The 24,148-nt window shown below is 50.0% G+C and overlaps 1 protein-coding gene and 1 long non-coding RNA gene across 5 annotated transcripts in view; one reads left to right on the top strand and one right to left on the bottom strand.

The window, feature by feature from the left end:
- Positions 1-7,510, bottom strand: part of LOC132425779 (uncharacterized) — a 32,731-nt gene extending 25,221 nt beyond the window's left edge. Inside the window, exons 1-2 of one of the 3 annotated variants that reach the window (XR_009519501.1) lie at positions 7,430-7,510; positions 4,813-4,881 (exon numbers count right to left, since the gene is read on the bottom strand). This is a non-coding gene — a long non-coding RNA (uncharacterized lncRNA). Of the gene's footprint in view, positions 1-4,812; positions 4,882-6,772; positions 6,982-7,429 lie in introns of those variants that run through there. The other 2 variants (XR_009519502.1, XR_009519500.1) reach the window with 2 other exon arrangements.
- Positions 7,079-24,148, top strand: part of PPP2R2C (protein phosphatase 2 regulatory subunit Bgamma) — a 138,063-nt gene continuing 120,993 nt past the window's right edge. The window contains exon 1 of one of the 2 annotated variants that reach the window (XM_060012070.1): positions 7,079-7,497. In XM_060012070.1, coding sequence (XP_059868053.1) covers positions 7,470-7,497 — 28 coding nt within the window. In that variant the 5' untranslated portion in view covers positions 7,079-7,469. The remainder of the gene's footprint in view (positions 7,498-24,148) is intronic. The other variant, XM_060012069.1, reaches the window with a different exon arrangement.

The raw sequence follows: 24,148 nt of genomic DNA, 5'->3' as shown, positions 1-24,148 counted from the left end.
AAATATAAAAGAAAGACATTCTATAGCTCACCTTCATAACTCAGCAGGTAGAGAAGTATTTACTGAAGAGGACACAAAAGGCAAAATACTTAAAAGAAAATATTGATAAACCTCACTACATCAAAATCAGCAACTTCTGAAGGAAAACAATACCATAAACAAATTTAAGAGAAAAGCAACAAATTAGAAGAGAATGTTTGCAACACACACGATAAGACAGAGGATAGGTAGTAAAATTATATAAGAAGCTCCAGGAAATCAGTAAGAAAAAAGCCAAAGGGGCAAGGGAGGATCAGGCAATTCTTAGAAGAGGAAATGGAGATTCTCAGCCTCACTAGTCATCAGGAAATGCAAATTAGATAACCATCATCTATCAGCTCACCCACCAACTTGAGGTGCATTTACTCAGTTTCAAGTGCTACTCAAAATTCGATACACTGTTGTAGGAGTGTAAATTGTTTCTTGCTGTGGCAACATGTACGAAGTTAAATATATACATATACCACAACCCTGCCTCCAGGTGTCCATACTTGTTATGAGGAACCAGGTAAAATGATGTCACTGTATTGTTGTTTGAAATTCCTACAGGTTGGAAACAACCTAGATATCCATCCAAGTGGGTGGAGAGGATGGGAGAAATAATAAATTAATTGCAGTCACTGCTCATGAATGTTTAACAACCTACTATCTAAGGGAAAAAGCCTGAATCTGTAGCATTTGCTGATTTCCGGGCTGTAAATAACTCCCACCAGGGCTGATTCCTAGTTACCACCATGACATCACTGAACACAGAGTCTGGAAGAGAAACACACAATCCGTTCCTGCAAGAAGGTTCTTGGGGAAGGCTCCGGCACACCATTGTTTGTTTTCTCCTAGCATTCGAGATCAATAAAGAAACTAGGTAGAGCTGAAAAAATAAGGCTTAGAGAAAAAGCAATTTGCAATGTGGTGCAATCAATGTGATAATGTTTGTATAAATTTTAAAATTACACAAAATGATATAATGCATGTACATGTGTTAAAGAACAGAGCATGGATGAGAAGAAAACGTAAATTTGGGGGCAGAATTTGGAAAGAGAATGGGAGGATTAAGACTAGGAAGGGATGCAAAGGAGCTTCAATATCTCTGATTTTATTTCTTACATTAAAAGATTCTAACATATTAGATGTCAGAATCTTTTTTTTTTTTCTTTTTGGATGCATTGGGTGTTCGTTGCTCTGCACGGGCTTTCTCTAGTTGTGGCGAGCGGGGGCTACTCTTTGTTGTGGTGCACGGACTTCTCATTGCAGTGGCTTCTCTTGTTGCAGAGCATGGGCTGTAGGGCACACAGGCTTCAGTAGTTGTGGTGCACGGGCTCAGTAGTTGTGGCTCGCGGACTCTAGAGTGCAGGCTCAGTAGTTGTAGCTCACGGGCTCTAGAGTACAGGCTCAGTAGTTGTGGCGCATGGGCTTAGTTGCTCCGCGGCATGTGGGATCTTCCCAGACCAGGGCTTGAACCCGTATCTCCTGCATTGGCAGGCAGATTCTTAACCACTGTGCCACCAGGGAAGCCCAGATGTCAGAATCTTAATACTGATTCCTTTGAATCGATATTCAAAAGGTGGGGGATTGTAATAATATACTTTAGTCTCTGTTTATGTATATCTCATTAAAATAAATACAATACAAAAAATAAAGTATGATCATGATTGTGTAAAAACAAAACTCTCTCTTGAAAGGCCCCAGAATCAGACACTCCAAAAGGTTTCTGGTAATTATGTTTGGATTCAGGACAACACTCTTCCTATTTTCCTTTCTTTCCACATTTTCTATCACGAGTGTTACTTTTGCAGTGGCAGAAAATCACTAAACTTTGAGTGTGTGGCCAGATGACAACCCTGGGTCCTTCCCTGGTAACATTGCTCTTTGATGGGTCTTAGCACATTTCAGCGTTCTTAGACATTCTCTACCCAGAGGCACTGTGACCTAGACTAAGGTGGGTGGCTGGGTTTTTGTCTAGCCTTTCACTGGAGAAAAATCCATCCGGGTACTGCTTCAGGCCACCTCTCCAGATAGTTCCCAGTGGCGAAAAGAACCAAGAGACCCCCTTGAACTCCCTGTGGGACCTGGGTAGTCACAGAGGGGAAAGGTGGCAGAGAGGTAGTTACATTAGTACCAGCTAGTATGGGCTGACTGTACAAGATTTGGATTCACGCGGACCTGGGTAAACCTCAGCTCGGCCACTTACTAGTGGGTGACTTCGGAAGTGACTTGGCGCCTGTTTGTTCATTTATAAAATGGGTACTGTTGTGGATTCTGCTAAAAAATACTTGTAGTCCCTCCTTGGGGGAGGATTGTACTTATATGTGCCATTGAGGTCATGTGGTCATGTGACCTATAGCGTCCCTCCCTGCCCTTTGACCTCATGAGTCGTGGTTATGTGACTTACTTGGGCCAATGAAGTTGTAAGAGTGAGCTCATGACACTCATCTCTTGTTCACCTCTATCATGACCCCAGCAACGCCCAAATGTAGGGCTGCTTGGTCAGCCTGGCTCCCAGAATAAGGATGACGATGATCAGAGCTGCAGCCAACTTGTGATGGGCATGTGGCATGACTGAGAAATAGATTCTATAAGGCACTGCATTTCCAAGGGTCATGCATTGCTGCAATACAACCCAGTCCATTCTGGCTGATACAGAGTCCTCATGTTTTGAGGACAAAATGAGAGAGCACCTGTAAAGTGTTTAACTACAACCAGCTGGCATACAGGGTTGGAGCTGTCGGGATAAGTGACGTTATGTTACAGTAGCAGATAACCCACAAATCTCGGTGACCAAGCACAGCACATGTTTATTTCTCACTCACACTACCCATTTAATGTGGTCCCTGTTCTTTGTAACCATTCAAAGGTAAAGCCATCATCAAGATAAAGATCATGGTTTTATCTTGACATTTGCTTTTTCAAGACCCTAAGTCAGGAGGGAAAAAAAAAATCTGGCAAACCGCACTCAGGCTTTTAAAGTTCTAACTCAGAAGAGATACCAGTCACTTTCTTTACATTTCACTACACCTTCTTATGACTATGCCTAATTTTTGAGGGGACAGGAAGTGCAGATCTATCCAGTATGCAGGAGGAGGTGGGAAGCAGGACATGTGAGGTCAGCATGAAGACCTCCCTGTGGCCATTCGATGAATGGGAGCTGCTGTTAGAGTTACTGTTCATGATGACATTTAGGTTGATTCCAAATGGAGACAAATGGATGTGGGAATGGCATTCTAGGCAGGGGACAAGCATGTGCAAATGCACAGTCTTGAAAGGGCCAGCCTTGTTCAGAAAATTGCGGAACAGGTCGAGCATACAGGGAATTGGCTAGAGATGCAGTTTGGGACCACATTACAAAGACCTTAGAATTTAGACTTTAGCGTGTAGAAACTGGGAGCCTTGAAACATTTTAAGCAGGAAAGTGAATGGTCAGCTTTCAGTCCACGTGAGGGAGGGGTGAGCCCCTGAATGCTGGTGGGGTGGTGAGGCCGGCATGAGAAGGGGGAGGGTTTGAGAGCTCTGAGAGCAGGTCAGCAGGACTGAAAGATGGACAGGCTGTGAAGGCTTAAGGGTGAGGGGTCGAGGATGACTCGACCTGAGTGGGAAGGAGGACGAGGGCCAGTCTCGGTTTCTGGAGAGGATGCCTACTGCAGTGCTGGAGGTAGTGAGTAGCTAAGATCACAAACAACGGTAATATCTTGTTTGACAAGGTTGTGGAGCAACAGGAACTCTCTTACATTAGCTCTTTGGTAAATTCTTTGATATCAGTTACTAAAGCTCCACATACACAGATCCCAACATCTGGCAATTTCCTAATGAGCATATACGCCCAACGGAAGTAAGTCCAGGCAGACCTTTATACATCATAACCTCCAACTGAAAACAAGCTAAGTGCCCATCACAAGGAGGGTACATTGCAGTGTATCTGTACAATGGAATACTATAAAACAGTGGAAAATGAATAAACTACAGCTGCATGTATATAATAATGAGTGAAACTCAGAAACATAATGTTGAGCAGAAGAAACCAGATAGAAAAACATTCACACTCTATGATCCTACACAAAGACACCCACCAGCAAAATTATAGTGTTAGAAGTCGAGATGGGGATTATCTTTGGGGTGGAGAGAGTGGGTCATGAGGGAGGCCTTATGAAGACGACAGTGGCCTCTTTTCCTAATGTAAGTGGTAGTTACACAATTTCACTTTCTCATAGAGGTCCTCTCCACTCACCCTTTATAAAATAGACCCCTCCATCCATCTCCATCCCTGCACCCTGCTTTCTCCTCTCACTCATCATGACCTCCATGTTACACGTTCACATTGTCTTGTTGACCTCGCCCCACTAATAGGTCAACCTCATGGGAGCAGAGAGTTTGGTCTGTTCTGTTCTCATTACCCCTGTGCTGGAAATGGGCCTGCACATAGTAGATGCTCAACAAATAGTCTTCGTTAATGAAAAACAAGGGAGGAGGCCATACAGAGAGAGAGGTTGGGGTCAGGAGAACAGAGGGGCAGGATGTGCCGAGGGGCAGGGATACTGAAGATATAGGAGAGGAAGCAGTGGATGGCGTGAGTTTGAGTGGGGTGGAGGCGGGTACGAGCAGGGGATTGAGGGAGGGGCCTTGGCTCTGACGTAGGGGTGCTTCAGGAGAATGGAAGAGACGGTCCAGAGGAGCCCTGAGGGAGTCAGAGGAGACTGCATGGGGGTGCAAGGGGCTGAAGCTGAGCCTTGGGGCCCAGCAAGGTTCAAGACCACCAACTCCCGGGTCCCCAGCCTGACTTACAGGTTGACGAAAGGGGTGGATCCTTGTGTTCGGCCAGGGCAAGGCCCTTTTCACTGTGATCCAGGCATCCTGGAAGACAGGGTGGGTATTTCAGCGGCACTGCCAGATGGGGAGGCTGGGGGTGAGGGGGTCTCCCCAAGATCAGAGAGGCGAGGGTCAGCATGATGATGATAATGTCTAACATTCCAGAGCACCGATGAGGCCAGGCCCCTGCTAAGCGTGAACTAGGCACACCAGCCTGTGATCACATCCATTTAACTGACAAGGTTGTGCTTGCCTGGGGCCCCTTCACTGTGAGGACTTGAACCCAAACTGTCCGGTTTCCAGTATCTGAGGCTGCAGTCACTTGCTACATGGGCTAGAGAGGTGAGTGGGGAACAGACAGAGAGCGGGATGCTGAGTTCTGTTGTTAGGTGCGGGACACTTGAGCAGATCAGGCTGGTGGGTGATAGAGAACTGGATGTCAGCCTCTTTCACCTCCTGAGGGTCCTTGCGTTTACCTGGCCTTTGAACTGGATCTGCACACCTGTGCTATGAGGTGGACCTTGTGAGAAAGCTGAGGTGGGGACAGGTGCGGGACCTGTCCCGGCTCACTCAGCAACCAGGTGGTGGCGCTGGCAGAACCCCAGGCCCTTCCTGGGTCCTGCCCTTTCACTTATGCCCTCCAGGGTGCTGGGGTGGGGGGTGGGGGGGTGAGGGGGGGAGAAACTTCCACCTCCTTATAGGTTCATTCTGGGCATTTCTATGGAATAAAAGCTCATATCTAGCTTCAGAAACTCCCTCTCACCTCCCAGCAAGAAACCTCAGGTGGCTTCCACCTTCCTCAGTGTCTCCCACAAACCCATCCTCCTACCCCAGCCCCTTCTGGACTCTCCTGTCCCCACTGCAGTTTGGGGAGATGCCTGGAGTCCCCAGAAAGCCAGTTGAGGAGAGGAAAGCATCACAGAATTGCAGGAGTGAGAGAGACCAGCGGCACCTCCCTCCTGTGGCTTGGACCACCCCCCAGTCTCAGGCCAAGGGCCCCTTCAGCTTTGGTACCCCTTGGAGGCAGTCTGAACCTTTCCTACTCTCCCTTTCCAAACTGGTTTTGCTGAGCACCTAGGAAAGCCTGCTGGTGTGTGTGTGTGTGTGGGGGGAGGATGCTGGGGGGGCGGTGTTGATCCATACCCAACACCTCTGACACACCCACTGGGGGCTGGGCTCCCTGCAGGCAAGGGGTCAGCTTGGAGGAGGTGGCAGCTCGCCAAAAGAGGGAACAAATAGCTTTTGAGCGCCTGCTCTATGTGAAGCACTGTGTAGGATGCGAGGGGGTGGCGGGTACACTTATGACTAAGGGAAGGGAGGGGGTAGGTTCCTGCCTGGCAGCGGGAGGAGGGACTCGCACTTCCCAGCCTGTTTTTGGAGCGTACCCAGCACTGTTTCTCCACTTTATCTCACCAGTAAGTAGAGAGGTGAGCATGAGAAGAGATCTCGGTGCTCTGCCTGGAGGAGGCCTACTACCTCCAGCCATCTCATCCAGAGTTTTGCCTTGTTTGTGGGGTGCTGATTCCCCCCGCCGCCCCCCCCCAGTCCGTCCCCTAGCTTCTTCCCACGGGTCCAGTTTTGTGCTTAGGAGGTTCCTGGAAGTGCGTCTGCCTACCCTCTTTTACCAATGAACGGGGGCTCTTGTCCCTACTCCCCAGCCCCGGTCTTCCGCCGCTGTGAAGTCTCCCATTCTCCAGATTCGCCTTCAGCCGCGCCCCGCTCCCTTCCCTGTTCTTCTGGTCGCCGCGGCCCTCGGCCTTGTGAGGCTGCCCACCTGTCCTCCCCTTTTCTAATCTCCCCACCATGGGCCATACACAACTGGAGTACCTGGGCACGCAAGGTGACCCTCAAAGGCTCAGCTGACCGTGTGCCCCCCAAGCTGGCCATCTCCTTCCTCCCTCCCCCGCTGGCAGACCCAGGGACCAAAGGTGCCCACCCGCGAGGCCGGGAGCGCGGAGACGCAGCCTTTGCCGGGGCGCCGCCGTACCTGCAGGGTGCCGGGCTGCCCGCGCGCGCGGCGGGCTGCGCGGGCCGTGGGGGCGGAGGAGCGGGCGGCGCGAGGGAGGGGCCTGCGAGAGTGGCGGCGGCGGCGGCGGCCGCAGCCCTAGCAGCCTGGCTCGGCCTCGGCTCGGTCGGCGCAGCGCCGCGCGCGTCCCCTCCCGCCGCCGCCGCCGCCGCCGCCGCCGCCGTAGCCAGGCGCACCGGCACCAGGCCTCCGCCGCCGGGCGCACCGACGCAGCGCGCACCGCCGGCCGGGATGCGCTCCCGGGCCCCGGTCCGCCCCCACCCGCGGCCGCCGCCCGCCCGCTGCGCTCAAGCCTGACCGCGGCGCCCGTCCCGGCCGCCCTCGCCCGTCCCCGGCTGCCCCCGGTCGCGATGCCCGCCCCCCGGGGCCCCGGTGGCCCGCGCCCCTGCTAGGCTGCGGCGGCATGGCCCGCGCGCCCGGCGCGACCTCTGCGGATTGCAACGGTGTGCGGCGGCGGGGCATGCCCAGGGCACCGGGCACGGCCTTCAATGGGCGAGGACACGGACACGCGGAAAATTAACCACAGCTTCCTGCGGGACCACAGCTATGTGACTGAAGGTAACGTACGTGTTGTCTGAGGCCCCCTCCGGCCGGCCGCGGCGTGGGGATGCCGTCGCACCGAATGCCCTCCGAAGGTTTGGACCGCGCGCTGTGTGTCGTGTCCCCCCACCCCACCCTACCCTACCCCGCCCCGGGTCCGGGAGGGAGGGAGCCCGAGGGCGCCGGCCTCCGCTGCCCAGCAGCCCGAGAGCGCAGCGCCTTCCTCCGCGCCGCCCTCCGGCAGGCAGCTTTCCGCCCCCAGGCCTGGTGGCATCCTGAATCGGCCCTGGCCCTCATTTTTAAAAAGGCCACCTCTGCGGCTAATCTGGTGAAGAAATACCAGATTTAAATTTAGTGGGGAAATTTAGTGGCTTAGAATACTGGGTTTGCCCTGTCCAGAGCCCGCAGAATTTTCTAGGCTGCCCACTCCCTGGAGACGAAGTGGGACCCGGGGGTGGGGGTGGGGGTAATCCATTGCCAGATTCCCCTAGAGGCTCGCGGTCTTCGGCCCCTCCCTGTATCTCGAGAAGCAGGGCCCCTTAGTGGGTGGGAGAAGGTGTCTGGTTTGGGGTTCATCTTTTATTCCTGGCGAGTTGAACTAAGACAGGAACAGCTGGCCCTAAACTGTCAGAATTTCCCCCCAAAGTGGGACATGCCACCCCAAACAGGCCCTGCATTTGAAATCCCCTAAATTGGCCCTACAGCCCAAGCCCAACCGCCACTCCGAGGCTGGTGGGATCTAGAGGGTCAAGGGCCCTCTCTTATAAGCCTGTAACTTCCAAGGGTCCCTCTGCTCCACCTTGCCCAGGGAGCGGTGGGGACAGCTCCTGGGCCGCAGCCGGGGGCCCGCGGAGTGGAGCCTCCATTGAGGATGGGGAGAGCTAGCCGCGGGGTGTCAGCGTGCAGCGGTGGGGACACTTGTGCTGGAGACCTTCCCGGGTGAAGGGGCCGTCTTCATCTTCCCTGGGGGCTGCTGGACTGGCTGCAGAAGTGTTTGTGGGTTTTTAGCAAGAGGTCCCCTGATGGGTGCCTCGGTGGGAGGGGCCCTGGGCATTGCGTGCCGCGGGACTGGTGCGCGTGGGAGCCTGTGTCAGGAACCCGTGTGGGCTCGGAGCGGTGACTCGACTCCAGGGTGCTGTCCGCCGCGCTGATGCCTGGCGCCGCCGGAAATGAGGCCGAGGAGCCCGTAGCCCGAGCCCTGCGGAGGCCTGGGGAGCACTGGGCCAGCGCGGGGTGGGCTCCCGGGCGTCCTGACCCAGGGGAGCAGAGGCTGGGTGTGTAACCTGGGCGGACATATGCTGAAGAGTGGCGCTCCCCGCTCCCCGGAGGAGAAGTGCTGAGTCACGCTTTGCTGATGGGTGTGTGTAGGGAGAGGGGGCAGGGCTGCTCAGGCCGGCTGAGGGCTCTGCCCCAAGCTAGGGGTTTCGGGGTGGGGGGTGTCCCCAGGCAGCTGAAAGCGGTCTTTTGTCGCCTGCCTTGGAGAGGCTGAGGAAGGATCAGCGTGTTTCCTGGTGTTCTTTCTGCTGGCAGCCTGCTGAGAGGCAGAGGTAAAAAGGCTGCTGGGTTGCTGGCAGGTGCCCCAGTGGTCTGGCTGGAGCCAGGAGAGAGAGGGGATCTTGGCAGGTCATTGTGGTCTGGTTTTCTGGAGGAAGCCTCCGTTTTCCCATCTCTACATTGAGGATGATGGGACAGGGCACTGGGCGCCGTGATTTAAAGTATTTAAAAAGCACTGCCTGACTCATAGCGGACATTTGCAAACCCTAATTCCTTCTTTATTCTGTCTCCCGCTGTTTCTCGCACTAATTCACCAGCTCTTAGAAGGGAGGAACAAGGGAGAAGTGCATAGTTATCAGAGTAAGAAGTGATGATTTTAATTCTTCATTCATAGAACGCATATTTACCGAGTACCTACTATGTTCTGGTCAGTTTTAGCCCTGGGGACTGGACACAGGTACTGCCCGTGGGCAGCCTGTATTCTAGAAGGGAACGCCGTTATGTGGATGGATCTCTTTTCCCCATCTGTGAAATGGGAGTGAATAATACCATTCTGCCGAGAAGTATTAAGGTTTCTGTGAGGGTCAGATAAGATGGTGGATGAAAGAGCCACCTCGGAACTACAAATTGTGAACTGGCAGCCCAGGTATGTGGAGGACCCATTATGTGCTGAGGCCTCACAGGAGCTCCACATACCCCGCATCCCTATTTTATAGATGAAGAAACTGAGGCGTGGCCTTTGTCCATGTCCCAGATTGAATGCCAGAGTGTGGAAGGCACAGAGCTCAGGTCCTAGGGAACCTAGGACCAAGATCTGAAGTTCCCGCCCTTGAGAAAGCAATAACAATAATTATTAGAATTATATGAGATTTCTGGCCTCCCTGCATGAAAACAGACTTTCACACTGTTGCATCTTGCCTGCATTTTGTGCCCAGAGCACAGAGTAAGTTACAGATTTGGATGTCAGACAGACTTGTATTCGAATCCTTCTTCTGGCTCTTCAGGTGCTGTGCAACCTCGGACAAGTTACTAAATGTTTCTGGGCTTCACTTTCTCCCTTTAAAGGGAGGAGTAATAGTGACTCATCTTACAGGGCTGTTGGAATGATCAGTGGTTTTGCTAATTTAGGAAGCACCTGGCACAGTGTTTGGCCTGTTGGAAGCACTTAATAAATGGCACTGTTATCATTTAAAAGTATTGTTCCTGGAGGAGCTTCACAAGCAAATAATGGATGCTGGGAGTTTGTAAAAGAACCAGGCGTACAAATTCCTGTTCCACCTGGTCACTTGGTCACAAACACTCACAATACCGCAGTGGCTCTGATCTACTTCCTGTTCCTTAAGCAGGAAGTTTTTTCTTTCTCTTGGGGTATTTGCACTGGTTACGTCCACTACCTGGAACACCCACTTCCTGCTCTTCCTTCAGGTCTCAAGTTAAATGTCATCTTCACCAGTGTGAGTCTTGCTTGAGTTCCTCAGTTTCTTCTTGTAAAATCTCAAATACCTTGGGGAGAGTTTAGGTTTTGTTAGTCATTCACACCTTAGTGTGAATTAGAGCAGCTTTTTCCCCTCTAACTCTTAGCTCAGCTCAGCTGATTGAGGGCTGTTGTGATCATAAGGCATGAGTGCATGTCACTGTGGGGCACAGAGAACTTGGCAAGGATGGGTGAGTGTTGGGGAGAACAGTACAGTTGACAGTGGACAGTAGAAGGACCTGAGCCCTAGAGAAAGGGGCCCCAGGGATAGGAGAATGCCAAGGAGTCTCTGTTTAGGCTTTTCTCAAGAGCCAGATATGGCTCTAGGAAGGACTCTTCCTGGCTGTGTTCTCTTGCTGCAGCCCCAGGACTCAGCTTTAGGGTGGTTAAATAGACATTTGTAGGCTAGATTGAATCTACAAAATACATTCATCCTCCTTCATGCAGTAGCATTTACCAAGCACATCCTTTTCTGAGTCTGGCCCTGGGCAGGCAGTGATGGACCAGTGTACTCCCATCCCCCTTGCAGTGACTGGTCCCAGAATGGACGTGGGAGTCCTTTCTGGAGGTTGAGTGGAGAGTAGAGTGAGCTGCAGGAAGCTGGTCCCTCTCTTGTGATGGAACACAGACGCCTCCATTGCTGCTGGCGGCCGCCTTGAGACCATGGAGGGAGCCAGTCTGAAGCCAACAACACCGTTGCTGGCAGAGCAGACAGTGAGTGAGAACTGGGGACGTTGGTGACATCTGTGACTCCTGGATTAACCAGGCCTGATGTCCACCCCACCTCTGGGCTTCCAGTTCCGTGAGCTGTTACATTTACTCATTGTTTCAAACTTTCAACCAAGTCTCTGTTACTTGCAGCCAGCAGTACCCTGACTCGTACAGCCTTTACTGACTGTCTGGAAAACAGAAAGGCTGCCCTGTCACTCATGAACGAGATGCGAGATACAGAAAACCAGGAGGGATGCTGATTTGTTTGCTTTTTGTTTTAGAAATCCTCTTTGATTTCTTTCACGCGCTCAAGTCCAAGCTGCAGAGTTCTGATTTCCCCTCCTCACGTTTCCAGCCAGATGAGGTATCCCAAGATCTGGTGTCAGGAGATCTGCATTCCTGGTGGGGTCTGGAGACCTGCCTTCCCAGGGGGGTCCGCTCTGGGTCTGTAATCTCGGGCAGGTTTCTCTGAGCCTTAGCTTCTTCTCCAGGTTGCTCCTTAGATCACTTGAAACAAGGGACGTGCAGTTATTTGATGCTGTAGCATCTTCTCTATGGACTCTCCACCGTGCTTCATGAATGGAATATGTTCAGTGAACTCATGGCATTAAACGGCTTGGTGTGTGTGATTGTGCCCCGCCCAGGGCCTGGGGCACAGTCAGTACTTAATAAATATTGTCCATAAATAACTATGTCTGTTCTTTAGGGGTTAGAGTTAGACTAGCCCTTAGAACTGTCATCAGACTGGCTAACCTAATTCCATCTCCACCCCCAGAGAAATTGTGCTGAGAGGGGAGTTATGTCTGGCAGGGACCTGAGCCAGCCCAGTAGGAGAGCGGAGAGCCAGCCTTTGATTTTTGAAATCTTTGTTCCTTTTGCTTCCATTTAGGAGCACCCCTTCCATAAGTTTGCCTGGGTTTTCACGAGCTCAAGTTGTCTCCACTTCAGGGAAGGAAGCTGCTGTGGGACACTGGTGGCTGTCCCCCATTAAGTCACATCACCTCTCTGAGCCTCAGTTTCCCTGCATTGCTTCCTGCCCTGGGTTGTCACAAGGTTCTGAGGAGTAAAGACCATGTGGACTCCAAAGGTCCACCTTTGGGAAGGGGTTATTGTTATCAGTTTCCCCAAACTGTCAAGGAAGCCAGACCTCACTTAAAGGTTGGTGCAGTCACCAAGTAGGGGTTTTCTCATTTTCTTGCTGCAAGATGGAGATCAAGTGCTAATAAAATGTTTCCGCATCATCTCCTGGTTTTTACTTGCTACAGTTTTGGGGTTTTATCCTTAAAGTCAGCAGAGCTAAGGGATGTTTCTCTAAGGTGTTTAGGTCTTGACACCTGAAGCGTGGCTGTATGAAATACTGGGGCTTAAAGGGGAGGATTACAGAGTAACAGTGCAGATGAAGAGGAAAGACCAGCCTCTAGATACGTGTTGTTAGCCATTTGCCACAGCTCCTGCCCATCTCTTTTAAATGCCCACGTCTGTTTTTAATAAAAGCTTTAATCTCTCCATATAAACCATTTGGAAGGGTACTTTTAAGTGTGAGGTTATAAGAATTTTCCAGTGCTTTGCTGCAGAGCTGGTATCCTGAGTGTGCAACCCGTGTAGGTCCCGTATTCGGAAGGACCAAGAACCCTGCGCTCCGTTTAATTCTCTGCTGTCCCCATCTTGAAATTTTTAATAATTGTATCTTTGGACCCGTGTTTTGTAAGTGACATCTGATGGGACAGTGGAGCACACCTGTGAACACAAGTGACACATGCAACAAGCGATTCCGCTGTTCCTTGTGTGGCTTCCGTAACATGCTTACCTTGTGTCACTTTAAGTGTCATGGAGCTCCCCAGCGTCCTGGGGCCACCAGAATTCTGCGCATAGGCACCGATCAGCATGTCTGTGGTTGCATAAACAGGGGCACTGACAGCTCGAGAGGCCACGCTTTCCTTTTGAATCAGAACTTGTTTTGAATGCAGAAGGGAGGCAATGACATTCTAAGAAGCATAAGGACCAAGGAACCCTATCATATCCTTTGTTACTCGTGTGACATCCTTGGGCTAGCTAATCAACGCTTCTGAAAACGATGGCACCAAAAGAAAGGGAAAGATGGACAACCATAGTTCCTGTTCCCTTCAACCGTCATTCATCGAGGGTGGAGGTGTGTGCCTAGAACGTGCAAGCGTCAAAAGGTGAAATAAAACGTGCAGTGTTCCCACTGCTCTGGTAAGAACAAGCTACGTATGCCTGTAGGAGCTACCAGATACGAATTGTGTAATTCAGGGATTCTGCATTCGAGTTCAGTGCTCTTCTGTTTGCATTTAAAGCTGGAATTACACAACAGAATGAGCGATACAATTCATGCTAATAATTTAAAATTTTTTTTCAATTGTCATTAAATAGCAAATAACTAAGACAAGTCATGGGAAAAAAACGAGGAAGCTTTATATTTTTGTACCTTTAATGATACTTTTCCCTGCTTTTTATCCTCTGCATTTTCACTTTGCACCGGGCTCCACAAATGCTATAGTTGGCCCTATTTTGCTGTAGGGAGGAGGCTGGAATTCCTGGGATGGTGGAATCCTTGGCCCCGCCTCTCACCCCCTTGGCTTTTGTGATTGGTGGAACTGGTGAGAACCTGTCACTCATTGGACAATTTTTCTCTGTTGGGCGGGGCTGTAGTATTGAAAGTCTCTGCTTCACCCCTACCCATGGGGCCCCAAGAAGAAGCCTATGTTTCCCTCATTTCAGAGTCCAGCCTTTAGACCTATCTCTCCCCACAGGCCCAAGAGGAGGGGCAGTGGAGTAGGGTTCCGTAGCTTATTCCCTGCCGCGAGTTTACCGTCAAGGAAGAAGAATTTTTTGATTTCCTTCTTGTCCATCTTCCCTGTGTGTTCTCAAGTCCTAGCAGGGAAGGGGTGTGTAACTGGTTACCTCGGCCCCGCCCCCAAATTCCACCATTTTATTGGCTGCACACTCTTCCTGTGATAGATGTCATAGTTAAACTCTTCACCCCCGATTGATGGATAACTAGGTTGTTTATTTTCTTTTATAACTAACACTGAGGGAAGGAAAGCTATGTGTGTAGGAAGACACCCTATTCCCATCCCTCCCCCCAAATCTGGAATAATTTTCTTCAGAGAGAGTCCCACACATGCAATTTTACGTAAAAATCATGAACGTGTTTAACGTTCTTGACACACGTTGACAAATTTTACCTCATACTGATCAGCGTTAGGTGTTCTAATTGGTTTGACCTTTGCCAATATCACAGATGAAAAATATTTGTTTAAATTCATGTCTGAATACCAATGAGGTTGAACATTTTTCTCCCTTTGTTCAACAAACATTTACTGATCCCCCTTAAATGCCAGGGGGAGGTTAGATGCCAGACGTACAACATTGAAGGACAAGGTCATTCATTCATTCGTTCATTCAACAAACATTTCTGGAGCACCCACTACGTGCTAGGCAGAAAAGAAGCCCATGTCTCTGGGCAGGGAGAGTGAAGTGGGGGCGAGAGGAAGGAGGGAAGAGAGCTGAGGCCAGAGCCCCAAGGTTCACCAACATCTAAGGGACAGAGAACGAGAATTCTTGGTGGCCACCCAGGTGGGAGATAAAACAGGAAGGCTCTGGAGTCACAGATCGAAGAGAATCCTGGAAGGGAAGGGAGAGAGAGGGGGCTGGCAGGAAGAAAGCTGGGTCACCCAGCCTTAAATAGCGTTGGGAAGCATCTCTCAGGTGCCCACACCCAGCCAGCACCTGGTTCCCTTGCATTCTATTTGGTGATGCCATCTCTCCATGAGCCTTTATAGTCTGCACCCCTAGTTCTCCCCATTGGCACGCAGAATAGGTTGCTCTCTGTGACCTGCTCTCCAGGATGTCTCCTCACCCACCTGACACCCCCGCCCCAGTCTTCCTGCCCTGGGACAAATGCTCCAGGCCCCAGAAGGCACCATTTCTAGAGCTCCACGCTCCTGGTTTCATTTCATGGACACAGGCCAGGCTGTGTCTTTGAAACGTGGGCCCATCTCTCCCAGGATCTTGGATGCCAATGAGAGAGTGGGCTGCCTCAGGATGGAGTCTGGAGTTGCTGAAGCAATCTGCCAGCCCCACAGCACCCTGGGGTGTCCTGTTAATTAACCTTGGTCTCCTCACCAGTCAGCCCTTGTGCAAAATTACTCAACTGGTCTTCAGCATTAAATAATTATGAAACGAACATAATAGCCATTATTATGATTGACCATTTACTGATGCCAGATGTGATACTGAGTGCCTCATATTATTGGATCCTCACAAACCCCGGTGTGTGTGTGCACGTGTGTGTGTTTTACCCCATTTTACAACGGAGAAAATTGAGGCTTGGACACTTGCCCAGGGTCACATGGTTTGTAAGGGGCAGAGCTGGGGTTTGAATGCTGGCCATCTGCCTGCAAACCCATCCTCCTAACCTCCACATTGCCTGGTTGTTGGACCAACAGGGAAGGGACAGGTGGCCCATTCAGTTCTGGCTCTGCACCCAGCTTCAGAGGGTCTCGCAATTTGAACCCAGGACTGCCTGGCACGGTGCTAACGCTGGACATGTAGCAGCACGGCATCTCTCCTAGCCACACCTGGTGAAGGTAATCCACGTGGGTCAGTGGAAGAAGGGATCCCCTCCACTGCATCAGTGGGGGGTGATCACAGTTCCATAGAGGACAGGTGCTTTGGCACTAAAGGGAGTGGCATTCACAGGGTCGGGAGTGATGGCGTGCTGAGACACAGATTTCTAGTGCCTTCCAGGCAGAAAGAACAGCATGTGCAGAGTTACACGTGCTTGTCCCTTGACAGCATCTAGGCTCCTCTACCTGAGCCCAGGTTGTAGTTGCCAGCCTGCCTGGGGACCAGGGCCCACCTGGGGCCTCTGCGCTGCCCAGGATGGCATTGCCTCCTTGCACAGTGGGATCCATTGTCCTCCAGAACCCTGGGCTGAATGGCACATTGAGGCAGAACAAAGGCTGCTCAGAGGTTCCAGCTGCCCCAAGCAGGGATGGGATCTCCAACTGCAGACCAGGGCCTCCTCTGAACCAGCCTGGCCTCCTGCATCCTCCCGCCCCCACGCCCTGCAGAGGTTGCAGCCCTGACCCCCGGGGGCTGCCAGCCCTGCGCTCCGCTCCTGGGCACGGCTGTGAGCCTTTGGCAGGTTCTCCAGCCTCTGAACCAGTCGACTCATCCCTAAAGGAGAGGGAGAACTACTAGCCACGTGGGCTTTTTGTATTAAGGGCAATACTGTGCGCACTGCACTTACACCTCAATAAAAGGGAGCTACTTGTGTTGTCATTATCAGCTTTTGAATTTCCTTTTATAATTTCAATAACGTTTTAATGAAAACTTTCAAATATGTACGAAAGTAGAGAAAGTCGTATGTTGAATTGTTCCTCATCCATCCCCTCGCTTTGCAGCTGCTCTCAAGATTTTGCTGTACTTTCTTCATTTACTTTCCCATCCTTTTGGCTTAAGAATATTTAAGTAAATTCAAGACTCCTGTCATTTCACCCCTACGTCAGCAGGCATCTCTGAAAGTACCACTATCTCACCAAACAAAATGAGTACGAATTTCTTTCAATCTAAATTCTGGTCCATCTTAGCAAGTCAACTATACTTCAGTAAAAAATAAACAAACAGGTTGATTGATTCTGGTTCACCTTAGCAATGTCTCCAGTTATCTCAAAAATGTCTTTTTATAGTTGGTTGGTTTGACCCAGGATCTAAAGTCCTGCATCTGCTTGTTCTGTCTCTTAAATCTTTTCTGATCGAGATCAGTCCTCCATCCAGACTTGATAAAGACATTCGTTACTGTTTCGGAAGGATTACAGTTTCATCCCCACAGTCCGTAATCCCTTTCTGAATCCCAGTTGCCTGACGGGACCGGATGCTGACAGGTGTTTGCCTGGATCCTGGGAATCCCCTGGGCACGCCCCTCTGTTTTAAGGACCCCTCCTCCTCACTGATCAGCCGAGAGATCCTGGGCAGGTTGTTCAGCAGCGCGCACCATCTCCACCAAGAGCTACCCACATTGCAGACTCAGGAGCAAAAGGTTTCTGTTTGAAGACATTGAGTTATAAGGTTATTTGTTACACAGCGATAGGTAACTGGAATAGTCATAGATCCCCGAAATTGAATTCCCAGTACTGTCCGGCTCCTTCTGAGGCCCCTTGTCCAGCTGCTGTGCTCTCTCCTAGATTCTGTGGCTCCCTCAGGACCTTCCAGTAACTTCCTTCTTGCTTATGTTAGCCTGAGTCAATTTCTGTTCCTTATAACTTAAAGAACCTTAAGTCCCAGTCCCAGCCAGGAGGGGTGACTCAGCTCAGATCATAAGACAGGACTGGAACCTGGCCTTTCTGAAACATTGGACCCGGAGTCCTGCCTCACGAAACATCAGGGGATATATATCTTGGACATGCCTGTTTCCTCTATACACAGCTCAGCACCTGGTACCCACCTGGTGCCCAATAAGTGCTGGATAAATGTGTGTTTGAATGACTGAGTGAACAAATGGCATGTCTTCAAATCTGACCCCAGAATAGTCCAATTATTTTTCCAAATGCCACACCTCCACCCGGCGATCTTCACTTTGCACAGTTCCAATGTGTACGGATTTTCAGTCACCACAGTTTTGTTCAGTAATGCCAGTCCCCCAATCACATAGCCCAGATTTCAGCTACCACAAAATGGTAACTGTGAGTAATTGCATAAAGTAGAAACTTCGCCACCGGCTCTCCAGCCCACAAATCACTAAGTAAATAACAGATGAGTATTGTGATCTGAGACCAAGTCACTTCTTTCAGTGTCTGTCTCTGGTTGGTCCCTGCGTATCTGTTGGTTCACACATAGACAGCAAAGCATGTGGTGATGTTGCCTCCTTGTTTCCTGGTGATAAACCCACATGACATTTTACAAAAATGGATAGTCAAAAGAGGAAATCTGGCCCACAAAGATGATGCTCGGCAAAAAAGAAATAAAAGGAAGAAGAAGAGTAATAATGCTGGCAGAGAAATTTGGATTGGATGTAAATGGAGTTATAGAGGAAACTGCTGATCCCGGGAATGTTGAAGCTGTGACCATTCGAGACTTATATGCAGCCAGGGGAACTAAGTAACTAAGTCAAGGTGAACTGATTGACATAAATGAGAAAAGTGCTTGTGACAGAAAAAATGAAGATGTCCCAGGGGAGGCGACGCTGGCAGCTCACTTCATGTGAAAGGAACTCTTGAAGCCATTCCACAGTGTTGAACGTGCAGAGGATAGAATCTTGGAAGCGGATCTGAACTTAGAAAGGCAGCTCTTTAAGGCATAGGAAAGATGTTTGCCCAGCATCGCAAGTTATCCAACAAGCAGAGGAAGCCAGCACTGTTGAAACTAGTCTGGATACATTTTTTACAAAGAGATAAAACACTTGAATTCTCAATGTTTCTAAGGTTTCTAAGGTTACATGACTGTGTACTAAATAAAATATTAGTTTTACTCTTTTTTTTATTACCCTCTACATTTATAACCATCAGTAAGAGAGTTTTTCATGTCTTTAAAAAGTTTTTTTTTAAGATCGTGGAACTTTCGTAATTTCCACATTGATTATTAAGATCACTTTGAGTGTTTCAGCTTGCACGGTCATTTTTAGGGTTCCACACGGTTGTGCAAAGTGAGGTCTCCCTGAACTCATGCCAAATGGGCAGTGTCTATCCTGTGTGGCCCTTCCACACGTCAAGGGCATGGTGATGTTAAACCATGGCTGGAGGATTGGAGTTAGTATCCTCCTTATTGAAAACAGCAGCTCAAGACAATTAGATAGCTCAAATTCCTCACTGCAAAAATGGTTGGGCAGCCAGTAGACCACTGGGAGAGAGGCACTTCCGTCCACTGTGTTCACTGTGCAGATCGCTAGCCAGCCTGTCTGCTTCGGGAACAAGCCATCATGGAATGAACTGGCTGAAGGAGTCAAGGGCTGAGCGATAGTGGTTCCTACACCAGCTTTCAATGTGAAAGGTGATTAAAAAAAAACAAAAAAACCTGAATATTTTCCCCAAGGAGCAGTAAGGCTCTTTATTGAAGCTGTGAAAATATAATCCGTCATCATAGGGTGTCCCATATTGTCATGCTCTGGGAGCTAAGGTGCATTAAGATGCTCCTTGCAAGATTTTAATTTTCTTTATTTTATCTCATTGCAGAAACGTTTGAAAATGCAGAAAGTAGAATAAAGAGGGGGAAAAAATAACATCCTTGACTCCATTGCCCCAGAAACATTGTTCCAATTTTATTATATTCCTTTCTTACTGCCCCCCTGTAGATTGTAATATAAATACAGTTGTTTCTTTTAAAATATTTAACGTGCTGAGACATTCCCCTCTATTATTACAGACTCTGAGTAAACAGTTTTTAATGGCTGCATAATAGTCCATCATGTAGATTTAATTACTTATTCAGTAGCTATGTAGGCTTCATCCGCCAGCCTGGGGTTTGTTGCCTCCAGTGGGTATGTGGGTGGGGAAGGAGGATACAGGAAAGAGCAGGAATAAGACAGCCCCTCCCTTGAGAACCTCTGGAACCAAGGAGACATGAACAGGTGATCATAATACAGTGTGATGGGAGCTGGGATGCAGTGGGGTCCTGTTGCAGCCTGGGAGCAGATGGGCGGAGAGGCTGAGTCCAGAGCAGAGGAGCGGCTTGTCCAGCAGGGTAGTAGCACGCAGGGGAGAAGGCATCCCAGGCAGTAGGGGTGTTATGGACAGAAGCTCGCAGGTGAGAAACAGTGTGGCTCTAGGGTTGCCGGAGCATTAACTTGTGGGTCTTGGAGCTCCTGGGCAGTCGTGGTGGATGAACAGACAAAGGGGCCTTTGTAATCTGTCCAGGCAGAGAAGAAAGAGGGAACCAAGAGTGACCAGAGGTCTCTGGGAAGATTAGAGAGTGAAGTGGGGGAGTGAGGGTCAGAGGGGGACGAGAGCACTTCCAGGAGAGGCGAGAAAGCCCCAGTGAGGCACCCAGAGCTGGCAGTGGAAGGGGATGGAGGTGAAGGCGGTGGGAAGGAGAGGTTGTCGAGGCAGGCCTGGGGCAGCATGCATGGTGGAGAAAGGAGGGTTGAGCCTCCTCTCCTCGTCTCTGGTCGATACCAGCGTGTTCCCAAGGCTGGTAGGTGTGGATGACAGTGTGTAGAGGGTGGAGAGACCTCCCACTCTCGGACACTCATATCCCAACTTTGGGTGTTTTTTTTGTTTGTTTGTTTGTTTGTTTTGCGGTACACGGGCCTCTCACTGTTGTGGCCTCTCACTGTTGTGGCCTCTCTGGTTGCGGAGCACAGGCTCCGGACGCGCAGGCTCAGCGGCCATGGCTCACGGGCCCAGCCGCTCCGTGGCACGTGGGATCTTCCCGGACCGGGGCACGAACCCGTGTCCCCTGCATCGGCAGGTGGACTCTCAACCATGGCGCCACCAGGGTAGCCCCCAACTTTGGGTGTTTTAAATTAAGATATGTTGAGCATCCTTGAGAATGTACATTTTTTCTGTATTTCAGGTTATTCCTATCTCTGGCTATATGGGAATGCAATTTCTTCATGAAAACATAGGAGTGTTTTTAAAGAGCTTAAATAAGGATTTGAATATCATGTCTACTAAACTAAAAATAAAATGTATCGAAATTTTTCATGTGGTGATCTTTAAAAGAGTCAGTCCACATGTATAATACAGCTCTGGAGTAATCTGTAGATTAGAGCAAACCCCTCAGTCTCTGTCGCTCTTGCTTTAAAAAAAAAAAAAAGGATCAGTTTCAGCTCCAGCACATCGTGACTTATGGCTGTGATCATTGTCTCTTGATGTGTGTCTGATGGGTGATGGGGCTTTGACTGCACAGGAGAGGAATTGTGCTGTGACCCTTTTCTAGCGTGTACAGGTATCTCGTCTTCATGGTAGAATAGTAACGGTGACGGCCATGACGAGGGGAGCTGCCATTTCTTGACTGCAACGATATCATGAGACACGTGTTTATGATCTCATCGGAACTTTATACCCACTATGGGAGGTGGTGGGAATGACCCCCTTTTATGTCGCAGGAAACGGAGCCCCAGAGAGGTCAGGTCACACACCTAAAGTCACACGGTGGTGTCATGGTTACTACTACTACGCAACAAATCGTTCTAAATCTTAGTGGCTTAAGACAACAGTGGTTTTATGATGTGCCCTGGATTCTGTAAGTCAGGAATTTGGGCAGATCTGTTCTACGTGAGAACTGCTGCATCTTCCTTCTGTGCTGCTGGGCAGGCTGCTCTGGGGGCGCGAGGGTCCAAGACGGTTTCGCTCACGTGTTCTGTGTGTGGTGGGGCTGGTTCCCTGGGGACCATAGACGTGGCCTCTCCAGCATGGCGGTCTCAGGGCACTGGTTTGCCAGATCAGGTGTCCCAGGATCCAGGTGCGAGACCTGACTTGCCGACCTCCTCGGAGTCTCCCATCACCAGTTGTGTGACTTTAATTCTGTCAAGTCACAGGCTGGCCCGGGGTGGAGGGGAGTTAGATTCTGCCTTTGGATTCGGGACAGGCCAGGTCACACTGTGGAGAACAGATGGGATGGGAGACAGTGCTGGGACCCGCTTTGAGAAGCAGTCTGCTGCAGACAGCCGGCTGAGCCAAAATCCGTTCTGGGATGTGTCTGACCTTGAAGGTGCTGCACCTCCCTTGTCTTCCTGACCAGTAACAGGATGCAGAGGCCTTGTCCTCCAGACCGTTTCTCTGTTTAAAAATATGAAAAGCATCCCATGCTTTTGCCTATTTAAATACAGAATTTGGGACAATGTAGATCAACCTTGAGGTCATTATGCTAAGTGAAGTCATACCGTATGATCTCACTTATATGTGGAATCTAAAAAAACCCAAACTCAGAGAAATAGGGGCTAGAATGGTGGTTGCCAGGGGCTGGGAGTGGAGGAAATGGGGAGATGTTGGTCAAAGGGTCCAGTTATAAGATGGATAAGCTCTGGGGATCTAATGTATAATCTATACATTATATAATATATAATCTATAATCTATAGTATAATCTATAGCATGGTGACTATAGTTAATAATACTATATTATATATTTGAAAGTTGCTAAGAAAGTAGATCTTAAATATTCTTATCACAGAAAGAAATGGTAATAATGTGCTGGGACGGTGATTCAGCTAACAACATGGTGGTAATCATTTTGTAACATATAAGTATATTAAATCAACACATTGTATACCTTAAACTTATTCAGTGTTATTTGTAAATTACATCTCGATAAAGTTGGAAAAAATAAAAACAGAAAACAAGGGGTGAGTAAAAGCTTTTTTTCGGAGGTAGACTAGATTCCCACAGACCCGCCTCCCTGTGTGCATCAGGCAGAAGTTATTGATAGAAATGGGGGTCAGGTCGGGGTGCACCCTGTCAGTCACTGCGCCACCCCGGCCCTTCCCTGCTGCAGGTGTGCTGTGCTATGCGATGCCCACATCTGGGACGATGGCCTTGGGTGGAGCTGTGCTTTCCTTCTTGGCAGCCCCCTGTCATGGGGGGAAGACTGCAGAAGGGAACAGGTGAGCTAGCTGGGTTTTCTGCTCAGCTTGACTCTAAGGACACACTGACCTCCTGGATCATCTTATTTGCCCAGCCTCGAGGAAGCAGTTTTATTGGAAACCGTTACAGCCTGGTGACCTGTCCCAGACACGGCCCACGTGGCATCCACCCAACGGGTAGTGGGGACCATTGTCTGAGTGCATGTGATAGAAGGGAAGGAAGCCACCCTGCCATTTAGAGAGAGTGCATACGTGCCTGCCCCAGGCTGGGTGAGCGGTGTCCAAGCATTGTCCCTGGGGCAGGCGCTGTCATTGTCCCAGATGGGGAGCTGGGAGCTCAGGCAGGAGAAGGGACATGCCGAGTCTAGGGCTCTCTTCCAGTCTTGTTCTGAGTGAGAGGTGGCTTAGCGTCATCTTAAAATCATCCCTGTGTGTCCCAGGCAATGATCTTTCCCCTCCAGGCCCTTCTCCTCTGGGGATGGGAAGGGGACATTGGGCCACATCAGAGGCTCTCACCAAGCTCTCAGCCTCAGAGTACGTGTGTGGGGGGATTCCTTTCCTCTGGGTGTCAGCAAAGCTGATGGAAAGAGTCTCTGTCCTCCAGGCTGCAGGTCACAGGACAGGCGGGCACCTTGGTTTGGCTGCCGTGTATGGGCTCAGCCTGCCCGCTCGGACCCTGGCCAAACAGAGAGAGACCCCAGCCGTCAAGATTCACATCTTTAATTTAAAAAAAAAAAAAGCTCTATTAAGGTATAATTCACATACCATGCAATTCACCCATTTAAGGTGTGGGCTTTTTTATATATTACTCAATTTTTAAAAAATTGTAGTAAAACATAAAATTTGCCATTTTAACCATTTTAAGTGTACAATTCAAGGGCACTAATTACATCCATGATTTCATGCAACCATCACCACTGTCTATCTCCAAAATGCTTTTATTACTCAAACAAAAATTCTGCCCCCATTGAACAGTAACCGCCCTGCCTCCACCCCGGTAACCTCTGAGCTGTTCTCTGTCTCCATGAATTTGCCTCTTCTAGGGCCGCATATAAGTGCAATCATACATTATTTGTCCTTTGTATCTGGCTTGTTTCATTGAGCAGAATGTCTTCTAGATTCATCCATGTTGTGCAATTGAGAAGGAGAGTAGATCTTTGAAAGCCCGAGCTTCTCTGGGGAGAAAACTCAATCATGAAGATGGCTTGGGTTTCCCTGGTGGCGCAGTGGTTGAGAGTCCGCCTGCCGATGCAGGGGACACAGGTTCGTGCCCTGGTCCGGGAGGATCCCACATGCCGCGGAGCGGCTGGGCCCGTGAGCCATGGCCACTGAGCCTGCGCGTCTGGAGCCTGTGCTCCGCAACGGGAGAGGCCACAACAGTGAGAGGCCCGTGTACCGCAAAAAAAAAAAAAAAAAAGAAGATGGCTTGTTCTGCGGGAGGGAGAGGTGGGGAGGAGGGACCCCACCGCGCACCAGCCGCAGCCCCGTCACACACAGCGTCCTCCTGAGTGGACGGCTTCCCAAAGG

This window comes from Delphinus delphis, chromosome 5 (assembly GCF_949987515.2).
Source record: "Delphinus delphis chromosome 5, mDelDel1.2, whole genome shotgun sequence".
Classification (NCBI taxonomy): domain Eukaryota; kingdom Metazoa; phylum Chordata; class Mammalia; order Artiodactyla; family Delphinidae; genus Delphinus; species Delphinus delphis.
This window is presented reverse-complemented; position numbering and strand designations above follow the sequence as displayed.